Raw genomic sequence first — 10,641 nt, forward strand, 5'->3', positions numbered from 1 at the left:
GGACTCCGTGTCGTCTTGGCCTGAGCACTCCAGGTCAGGGTGGAGCGGGCAGTGGCACTCCTTGCTTCTTGCAATGGGTAGGATCCCTGTGCTTCTTGCCTGCCTTGTCTTAAGGCCCAGAAGAGCATCAGTTTAAGAACCTGAAAGGCAGGAATCCCTGGCGGTCCAGTGGTTAGGACTCTGCACTTTCACTGCTGCGGGCCCGGGTTCAATCCCTGGTCAGGGAACTAAGATCCTACAAGCCTCGTGGCACGGCCGATGAATAAATAAGTAAATAAAATAAAAACAACAACAGAGAATAAACCCTGGTTTAAAAAAAAAAAACCAAAAACCTGAAGGCCATTGGAACCTGGCTCCTGGCCCCATGACCTTGGCCTCCGTGCACAGAGTTTCTGATAAAGAACTTTGCAAAAAAAAACCAAACCGATAGTTTTCTGAGCCAACCACAGTCTGTCCCTGAGATTTTTCTGTTCTAAAACCAACTGAGGTGATGTTGCACCTGGTGAGGGTGCTAAAAAGGCATTGTTTCTATTTCCCTAACGTTTCCATCCACTGAGGTGGGGTTTCATTCTCTTAACTGAGTAGCAGGTTCGACCTTTTCCAACCCTGGAGCTTCTCTCCTGGCGTGAAGGGAAGAAGGAAGGGGGTGTTGGATGGGATCTGTGTTAGAAGTGGAAGGGGCTGATGGTAGTGGGAGGGGGGCAGGAGGGACCAGCAAGTGTCTAGAGGGAATCGGTGGGGTGTTGGAGGGATCAGGAGAGGCGTTTGGGGTTGAGGAGAAGGGAGAGGGGAAGGTGGACAGAGCCTGGGGCCAGGACCGTGCCCCCGGGGCGTATTCTGGGGGCTCAGGCTGCTGAGGGACGGAGTGTGGGCAGAGGTGAGGCCTGCAGGAAGGGCTTGAGTGTCCCGGACTAGGAGTCCACAGGCTCCTGGGATCCTGCACAAGTTGCTGGACCTCTCTGAGCTGTAACATTCCTGGGGGGAGGAGAGTGTAGGCTCCCCGCGGTTGCCCCGGATTCCTCTTCCCGAAGCGGGAAAGGGATTTTATCATCTCCGGTTAGCAGGTCGCAGAGCGGTGTGACCCGCTTTAGGTCACCGAGTCAGCAATGTCTGTTTCTGACTTCTGCGTCTTTACTGCGTTCAAGGCTCTTAGACTACCACGCAGTGGGACCCACGGCCCTCCACCTTTCCCTGAAGACTGGGGTGGGCCTTGGGAGGGGGGAAAGCCAGAATATCTCCCCTTGTTTAGGATGGAGGGAGAGGCTGGCTGGGGGACTGGGTTGGGGAAGGGGAAGGGGATCGGCAGAGAAGCTGGGAGTCCTCAGTGTTCAGCTCTCTGAGCTCCGGTCTCCATCACACCTAGAAAACGCTTGGGTTTTTCCGACCATGTTGCGTGTTTGGAAAACGCCACTGTGTACTCAGTGAGCGTACAGGAGACTTAGGGAGTATGGATGTTAGCCCTGAAAGCACAGGAGTAAGGAAACCTGTATATCTTTCTCTAATGTGATGTTTCTCAAGCTTATTTGACTAATATCCAAGGGGCTGGTGTTCTGAGCATCTGACTTAGGGAAATTCTACCCTCTGGAAAGTTGCTCTTTAGAGGAAATTTTGGAGGTTCTCCTGGTAACGAGAAGTCCTCGAGGACAGTTCAGAGCCGGCTGGCTTTGGGCCGGTGTGCCAGGTTTAGGTCCTGATTCTGCCATCACCCCTGTGACCTTGGGCAAGTCCCGTCTCACAGGCCTCCTGTGTCTTGTCTGTAATTGGGAGTAATCGACCCCGGACACCCACAGCATTGATCTTCACACTTACCCTGTGAAGCGGGAAAGGGATTTTATCATCTCCGATTAGCAGGTCGGGGAGTGGTGTGACCCGCCTAAGGTCACTGAGTCAGCAAAGTCTCTTTCTGGAGTTGGGCTAGGAGTTCGTACACAGGAAGTGATAGAAACCTGCCTGGCACGTGGTTGTCACTGACCGAATGCTCACCACCAGTATTTGTATCTGTTTCGCAAGTGTGGATGGACATGAGGAACTGTCCCAAAAGTGAGGGCTTGGAAGACATTTTGGTCATCATCCTGTGTGGGACAAAGGTTCTCCTGCTGGTGGTCACTGGCTGTACCACTGTCCATGTAACTGGGACAAGAGCGGCGTTGGGGAGAGCTCAGGCCCCTCCCCTCTGTGTCTAGGTCACCTTGTCCTGGTGGGAGTGGTGCTCCTGGGTCTCCTGAGAGCTGCTGCACTGCCCTCTCCTCTCTCTGGCCTCCTGGTCATCTCCTGCCCCTGCCCCCAGGCTGCAGCGAGGCAGAAGCCTCCCAGCCATTGGCGGGGGTGGGGGGTCTTCACAGAATGTGAGAGGACCCTCAGAGATACCGAGGCCAGCTCCTTCGTTCCGTGGGTGGTGAAGCAGGCCCAGAGAGGCAGTGTGACTTTCTCAAGGCCCCACAGCTTGTGAATGTGGGCTCCTTCCCGTTCCCTTGGGCCCCAGCCCTGTAACCATCTCTCTGGGTGCTCTTCCTGTCTCCCTGGGGTCAAGGTCAGCTGCTGCCCCTTTAGACACGTCATTCCAGCTTCAGTCCTCACTCTCTCCTTTTCGGTCTTGAAGCCTCCAACACGAGGAAACTCATTTTTTGTGCATCTGCTACATGCCGATCCCCGTGTTTACACCTGGAGTGGCTGTGGGCTGGGCTTGGATAGAGTCCCGGGCCTCAGGGGCCTCTAAGACCAGGAGGGCGAGGGGCAGACGTGGTATGAGACACGTCCTCAGGCCGGGAAGCTGTGTTGAGCACGAGGACGATCATCCTAAAAATTCCTCAAGGGCTAACTGTGTGCTTGGTGCGTATTTCTGCCAACAGACCCAGCAAAGTATAGGTACTTATATTATCCCCATTTTACAGATGAAGAAACTGAGGCCAAGGCCACAGGCAAGGGGTGCAGCCCATATGTGTGCTGGAGTGGGCAGTGCTCAGGACAGGTTCCTGCCGGGGAGCGGTTCAGGTTATAGGTGTTCTGGGTGCTCCCACAACAAGGAGAAGGAAAGCTTCTCCCGGGATGGGGTGACGGGTGAGTGGGGTTTAGACAAGTCAGCAGAGATGAATGCTTCCCTCCCCCACCCCATGGTCACCCCCAGAGCCCACCGAGCTCCTCCGCTGCCCTCTGCCCACGTGGCTCTGGGCCAGGGCTCGCGCTGGAGGTGGCTCTTCCCATCCACCCATCCTCGTCCCCTTAGCTCTCGGGGCCTGCCCTCAGCCTCCTCCCCGCCTCACCCTGGGAGAGGCTTTGGGCAGGGCCTCCTCAGGCTGGGTGGGGTGCTGCCACTGCCCCCTCCCTCCCTGGCCTCCCTGATCTCAAGCAGGGGGGTAAGCTGGCTTTGGCCCCCCTCCAGGGCTGCTCCTGACTCCGCTGCCTTGCTGCACTTCTGCTGCTACCTCCGCCTCCCTCCCTCCCGAGACTGCTTTAATTTCCATCTGTCAGCAGCTTGTGGAAGGACAGACTGACACATGCTCTCTCCCGCCCTATCCCTTCTGGCCTGGTACTGACTCACCTGCCTCACGCTCTTCCCCTCCAATCTGGGACTCGTGGCCTGGCTTCGGGGTACTGTCCTGCCCGCCTTTCCCGTGGCTGTGTGCACGGCGTGTGTGTGTCGGGTGTGGCTCTGCTGTGCTTGTGGCGTGGTGGGTACGAGGTGTGTGTGGAAGGAGTGACCGATGAATAGTGCATGCTTCCCTGCAGGAGATGGACCATGAGAGTGTGCAGGTGTATCTGTGTGTTTCAGGGGGGCAGCTGGGCAACACAGGCTCCTCGTGTGAGGAACGTGAGCTAGTCAGAGTGTGGTGTGCTGTGCCTGGTGTGTTCTTGTCATGCTTTGAGGGGGCGGCGGGCAGAAGACGCAGATGCCGTGTGGAGGTGCAAGGTGACCCAGCCTCTCGTTCCCTCGGCAAATGTTTGCTCAGTCCCGCTCCTGGCCAGGCCCTGGGCCAAGGACTGGGAGCACAAAGGTGGCAGGGGGCCCGTCTTTGCCCTTGAGTTGCTCACAGTTGGGCAGTGCGGACAAAGAACCACGGACTCTGAGGCAGGGGCTGGGCCAGGTAGAACCCAGGGCTTGCAGGGCTGGGGAGAGCGCTGGCTGGGGGAGGGGAGAGCGCTGGCTGGGGGAGGGGAGCCAGCCGGCTTCAGAAGAGGAATTGAACTGCACGGGGAGTGAGCAGAGAGGCAGTGGGAGAGCCTTCCAGGCGGGAACATCTTGTCCAGATACACAGTTGGATACATAGCCATCTGTGAGGGCCGGGCGCTCAGTGAGACTGGGGCGCGGGGACGGACGACCTGGAGGGTGGGGGCCGAAGAGGCAGGATGGGCAGATGGACCGCTGCCTGGCTTATCCCGAGGAGAGTGACCACCTAAGCTGGTGCCCTTGGGAGGGACACAACTGACAGCATCAGCAACAGCGACGGTCATGGTAATAGTAACTTATCTATAGGGCACACACCGCGTGCTCTGCACCGTGCTGGGGGCTTGAGAGTCTCACTGCGGTCCGCCAGTGATTCTGTAGTTAGGAGACCCCGAGGCGTTATAGGTGGAGGCACTCATCCAAAGTCTCAGAAAGTGGTGGACCTGGGATTTGAACCCGCCCGGCTGGCCCAGGTCCTGCCCTCTGTGCTGTGTTGTATGAGGCCCCTGTCGGGAGAAGCGTGGACAAGAGGGAGAGCGACAGGGTGGGGAAAGCGCCCTTCGGGGAGGGAGATGCGGTCCCACGTGACCTTGGCCTCTGGTCCTCTGCAGCCCCCGCGGATGCCTGGCGCGCTCCCCGCCCTCCGGCTCCCAGGGCCCGCTGGAGGAGACGCCGGCTGCCATCTGCTCCAGGGCAGCGGCCCGGAGGGAGTCGGCAGCCTCGGGCCTCAGGGAGCTGTCAGAGGAGGAAGGGGCCACAGCAGGCGCTGACCAAGGGGAGCCCCTGGAGCCTGGCTGGGACCGTCTGCCCTCCTGGAGGCCCCAGCCTGATGGTGAAGCCAGACAGACAGAAGAGGTGGACGGCACCTGGGGCCCTGCAGGGACCGGGCAGAGCAAGCAGGACCGGATGCCGACCCCCCAGTGGCTCCCCCAGGGCCCTCCCGCCAGCTCCACCAGTCAGGATTTCTCCTTCATCGAGGTCAGTGGAGGGGAGCCCAGGGCAGTGGGTGGGATGTTGTTGGGGGTATGGGGGGTGCTCGTCCCTTGGGCCTCCCTCATCTGTGTGGGCCCCGAGCAGTCTCAGTCCGGGAGGCAGAAAGCGAGAAGCTCCAGCCCGAGGCTGTTAGGGGCCCCCCTGGGCTGGGGCAGGACCACGAAGAGGATGGCAGTGGTGTTGCCCTTGTTCCAAGCAGGACACCGAGATCCTTGACAGTGCCATGTATCGGAGCCGTGCCAACCTGGGGCGCAAGCGTGGGCACCGGGCCCCGGCCATCCGGCCTGGGGGGACGCTGGGCCTGTCAAAGGTGGCAGAGTCGGACGCAAGGCTGTTCCAGGACTCTACAGGTGGGGCCGGGGTGTCGTGTGATGACATCCGTGTCCATGTCTGAGGGTGGTGCAGGGGCGGGGAGGTCTGGGGTTGCCGCCTGTGCTGAGCCCTTCTCTGGGCCCTTGCAGAGCCGCGGGCTTCGCGGGTACCGTCTTCAGACGAGGAGGTGGCAGAGGAGCCTCAGAACCGCCGGACACGGGTGACCAAGGGGCTGAAAGTCAACCTCTTTCCCGGCCTGAGCCCATCAGCCCTGAAGGTACCATCTGATAACGGGGCCATCTGACCACCTTGCATCCAGCCTGCCTTCCCTCCATCCATCTACTCATTCCCTATCCCCTTCCTCGTGTTCCTCCTCTCACTCTGTTCTCCCTGTGCTGGGCGCTAAGTGGGATGGAAGGAAGAACAAGGCGTGTTTGTGTCCCACAACTTCCCAGGGTAGTGGGGGACATGAGCCATGCCGTCATTAGCCCTGGTGAAGGGGGAAGTTTAGGGGTCACTGGGGGGGTAGAGGTAAGAGGCGGGCCTGCTCAGAGAGAGGGAGACACAGCGGGTGCAGGGTGGGAGGGTAGATTGGGGAAGGCCTCATGTGATGACTGTAGCTTCGAGGTGCACAGAGGAGGTGGCCGTGCAGGGTGTGAGGCGGGGAGACGTTGGAGACAGAGGGAATGGGAGGAGCCGAGGCACAGGGACGGGAAGTCACGGCTGGCTTCGTCCAGCCCAGTTAGTCTGGATTCATTTCAGCAGTGTCTCTCTGAGGGCCTGCTGTGTACCAGGCATGGCTCAGCTCTCGGGGGAAGCTCATCTCTAAGCGACTTCGCATCCACTGGGGTGAAAGGTAAAGGGGGTCTGAGCCTGCCTCTGGGGACGGCGTACTCTGGGGAGAAGGCCTAGCCTCTTGTGGCGGCTCCTTCCTGCGCCTCTGACACCCATCTGCACCTGGCTTGTCTCTCAGGCCAAGCTGCGCTCCCGGAACCGCTCGGCTGATGAGGGGGAACCGACAGAGGGCAAGTCGAGTCAGAAGGAGCCCGTGATCCATCGCTCCAAGTCCTGCAAGGTCCCGGGGCTGGGGAAGCCCCTCGCGTTACCTCCCAAGCCAGAGAAATCCTCAGGGTAGGTGACCTAAGCGCCGGGCGTTCACTGGCCTCACTGCGTTGACCTTCCCAGGAAGACCCTGCTTTACAAGAGAGGAGAACTGAGGCCTTGAGACGGTTGGCGTGAGCCCAGTCTGCTCTGTTGAGTCGGTGCCCGAGTGCTGGTCTCTAACCAGGCCCGAGGTCACCTCTCCCGGTGGGAGCGGCCTTTCTGTCCCTACCACTCCCTTATGACCTTCGCCCTCTGCCTTCAAGGTCAGAAGGGTCATCGCCCAACTGGCTGCAAGCCCTGAAGTTGAAGAAGAAGAAGGTCTGAGAAGTCACTGAGGTGAGGGCAGGAGCTGGGCTTGGGCCTGTCTGGGGTTGGGAGTGAGTTCAGGGCTGAGGAGGGCCTGCCCTGGAGGACTCAGGAGGCCCCAGAGCCTCTTCTAGCCCTGAGCTCTCCATCCCTCTTTCTCTGCGAGGCTGGAAGCAGGCAGCTGAGGCCAAGTTCCAGAGACCTGGCGGGTCCCTTGGCTTGGGGACGTCCATCCCCACCTTCCTTCTTGGGCTCAAGGAGGGTCCCCCATGCCCTGTAGGCGGCCTGAGCGTGGTCCGCCCGCCCTTCCAATCTGGGACCCTGGGGTGCCTTCACTAGGCTCCAGGTGCCCAGCAGGGTCTCCATCGCGCCGGGCTCCGCTGGGGGAGCCAGGCTGCGGTGTGGGGAGGCGGGTGCGCAGTGGACGGGGTGGGGGAAAGCGGAGGGAGAGACGCCGAAGCGCCTCCTCTACTCCCACGTCTCTGCCTGACCTCTTCTCTTTCCTCCTGTTGCAGGTCCTTCCCATCTGGCAGTCTCAGGCAGTGCCTGTCCCTGTGGGGTCCCCGGCAAGGAGACTGCTGAGCCCCCCACGCCCCAGGCTGCAGCCTCTGCCCCCTCCACCTCCGGGGGCCGTCTGGGGAGGCACAGTTATGCACTTTGTATCACCATCCCAACTCCCCTCACACCTCCCTCCCAACCAGTTGTTAGCGGTCGAAGGTTTAGGTCCCTCCCTCCTTCGCTGTCTTCCCGCCTCCCTCTCTGCTTCCTCCTCCAGCCTCCCGTGGGTTTTCTTTTGATACCGGTTTATAGCATTTTTTATAAAAGCCTTTGATTTTTGTAACGGGCGGATCCCAGCCCCACCCCTGGTCTCCCTCCGCCATGCCAGGTGCCCCACAGAAACTGATACCATTTTGCCACTTGAAACAATAAAGTTTTTTGGGAATTGGTGCTGCCCAGCTTGTGGTGTGTGGTCGTGGCACCTCATCCCCTGTCCGAGGCTGTACCTGGGGAGATGCTGGTTCTAGCCCTGGCCGACCAGGAGCTTGCTCTGACCTTGAACCCATCACTTCCCTGGCACTCGCTGGGCACCCACTGAGGAGGGTGTATTGGTTACGGTAGGCTGATTGCCAATTCACACAACCCCCAAATCTCCGTAGCTTAACACACAAAGGTTTATTTTCCATTCACGGCCCTTTCTGGGGTGGATTAGTGGTAGGGACACTGCACCTCACAGTCATTCAGAACCCAGGCTCCTTCCCTGTTGTGGCTCAGCCATCTGCAGGGGCCCTGGAGTCTCTGCAGCATCCAGTGGAGAGAGGGCAGAATCCTATGGGAGACCCATAGTCTACTGTCCGAAATTCAACTCATGCCCCCTGCTAACTGCAAGGGAAACTGAGAAATGTAGTTTAGATGTGTGGCCGGAGAGAGAGAGAGAGAGAGGACCAGATATTGGTAAAAATTCACCCTTCTTACAGAGGGGGCGGGGGGGCGTTGTGTTGGTTTCTGTGATCCCCAAGGGTCCTTTGAATCCATGCAGTCTAGAATGTCCCACGAGCTCTGGCCTTTCTCACCTAAACCCCTGACCACTGGCATCCTCTTGTCCCTCAGCCTAGTCCTCTGTCATCCTGGGTTCCCCAGACTGGCCAGCCTCTTTCAGGGCTGGCATTATCTTTCCCTGAGGTTTGGGGAAAGGAGAGCCTCCTGTGGACTCACCTTAATGGGGGCCAAACAGAGTCACTTAAATTGTAGCTATAGCTGGATTTAGAAATCATCCCGTTCCCCAGAGCTTCTTAGCCTTTTGGGTTTTTGTTTTTTTTTTTAGGGAGTATGGGGGCTATTGACCTAATTTGAAAATTTGACCAAAGCTGTGGACTCTTTAGAAAAATGTTCAGATGAGGCTGGAATTCCCATCATTGACTAGAGCAGCGGTTGTTAGCCTTCACCCAGCATCACGATCTCCTGGGGGTGCTTACTAGAAATGCACATCCCTAGGCCCACCCCCGGATTCCAATCTAGATGGTGTGCCTAGGAACCTGCATTTTGGGAGGCCCCCTGAAGTGGAGGGGAAAGACAGAGGCCCTCAAGTGGGTGCCTGGCTGTGCCCCTGGGTGGGTCTGTGCCACACAGCCCCTGCGCCGGCCCTCCTGGGAGCCAGCGGAGCCGAGCTGGCATAAGCTTCATCCGGTTCCTTTCCCACTGCACCGCTCTCCTACCCATAGGGGTAGGACAGGCAGCAGGCCAAGCCAAACACTTAAGACTCATTAGTGGGGAAAATGGAGCCTGGGCTGGTCCCAGTGCCCGGGCTCTGCTGGGAGGGGGAAGAGATGGGGCCCTGCTTCCAGAGAAGGCCAGAGCCAGGTCTGGTGGGTGGGGACAGCACACTCTCCCTCTGTCTGAGGACCGGTTCGGGGGCCTTGCTGGGAGTCAGGGAGAGAAGAGGGCAACATACATGAGCTTTGAACAGCCTGTAAAGTGTTTGACAACAACTAGGAAAGGGTGATCTTCTTAGCATGTAGTCATTTCTCAGACTGTGCCTGGGGTTCTTGGGAGTGGCCTCAGAGGGGCAGGTCTTGGTCTTTGGAACATGGCTTTGGATTTTGGAAATGGTTGAAAGTCACTTGGATGTCTGTATTGGGGAATTCTTTGGGCGGTCAAGCGGGCTGATCACTTTTGGTCCAAGGTGGCTCTGAAGGCGATTTCTGAAGAGTTGAATGAACTCTAGAATAAGTGTACAGCCCTCGAGGGTACCACTTCAACCCCTTTCCTACACGTCAGAAAGCTGAACTGTCCCTTCCCGGGATTTTTGTGATAACTCTCAGAGGCTCTGGTCCCAATCCTGTCATGATTAGAAACGTCTCAGCACGGTCCCTCCCTGATTCCTTGCTTCCGAGGCCCTCACCCAGAGCCTGTCCACGTGGGAATTTGATGCCAGATAACAGAGGAAGCTTTTGGGAACTGAACGGGAGTGGAGTCCACGGGGCAGTCCCATATTCCCTGCAATCCAAGGCTGGAATTGGTGTTTGGGTTGGGGTTAAGCCTGTGAACGAGCTGGCCGTTGCCCACGGAAGCCTTTTGCTATTTGGGTGGTAGTGGTGGGTGTTGTGGGAAGTCTTCTACCCACTGTTCCCTCCCGTTGTCCTTCCTCCAGCATCCTGTACCCCAAATGTGGTCCAGCCGTCTGCCATGGATGGGCACAGCCCATCCCCGAGAGGGCTAGAGACAGGCGGTTCTGGTGGAGGGGTGAGCGGGTCAGAGTTTATCTGTGGCTTCTGACCCTCAGCTTTAAAAGAAGTATAAAATAGAGGATCTCCTCTACAGAACTGTTTTGAGGTCTAAATGGTGGCAAATGAACATACCTGGGACAGAGCAAGTGGTCCTGGCTAGTTCTTTCCTTTGTTTGTTTATATGGCGGGAACAGAGGACCTTTTTTGGATCTCTTGACTCCTAGACTCAGAGGAGGCTGACACTTGGCCTGGAAGCTGGTGGACGGGATTTTCTCGGGGACGATTTGCCTCTGGGGTCTCTCTGAGCCTGAAGTGTAGGTTCACCTGGGATAAGCCTTTGGCCACTGAGCCACTGCCCTGACTCCCCGCCCCTCCCCTGCCAGAGACAGCCCGTCACAGACACATGCTGGCAGGTTCCAGAGGCACACGGCTCTACCCTGGGGAGAGTGCCAGGCCCTCGTGGCTGGAGCCTCCTGGGTGCAGAATGATCAAGTAGGTTTTAATCGCTGCCCAAGGAGCAACTCTAATTATACTTTCATT

General features: G+C 58.2%; 1 protein-coding gene across 7 annotated transcripts in view; it reads left to right on the forward strand.

The window, feature by feature from the left end:
* CNOT12 (CCR4-NOT transcription complex subunit 12) overlaps window positions 1-7,826 on the forward strand; it is a 25,361-nt gene extending 17,535 nt beyond the window's left edge. For 2 of the 7 annotated variants that reach the window (XM_027114681.1, XM_027114679.1), the window contains exons 7-12: window positions 4,774-5,140; window positions 5,355-5,505; window positions 5,617-5,744; window positions 6,441-6,598; window positions 6,835-6,907; window positions 7,393-7,826. In XM_027114681.1, the coding sequence (XP_026970482.1) occupies window positions 4,774-5,140; window positions 5,355-5,505; window positions 5,617-5,744; window positions 6,441-6,598; window positions 6,835-6,895 (865 nt within the window). In that variant the 3' untranslated portion in view covers window positions 6,896-6,907; window positions 7,393-7,826. The other 5 variants (XM_027114680.1, XM_027114685.1, XM_027114686.1 and 2 more) reach the window with 5 other exon arrangements.
* Window positions 7,827-10,641: the final 2,815 nt, after the last annotated feature.

This window comes from Aethalodelphis obliquidens, unplaced genomic scaffold (assembly GCF_003676395.1).
Source record: "Aethalodelphis obliquidens isolate GAN/ISIS:26980383/991018 unplaced genomic scaffold, ASM367639v1 scaffold14, whole genome shotgun sequence".
Lineage (NCBI taxonomy): Eukaryota > Metazoa > Chordata > Mammalia > Artiodactyla > Delphinidae > Aethalodelphis > Aethalodelphis obliquidens.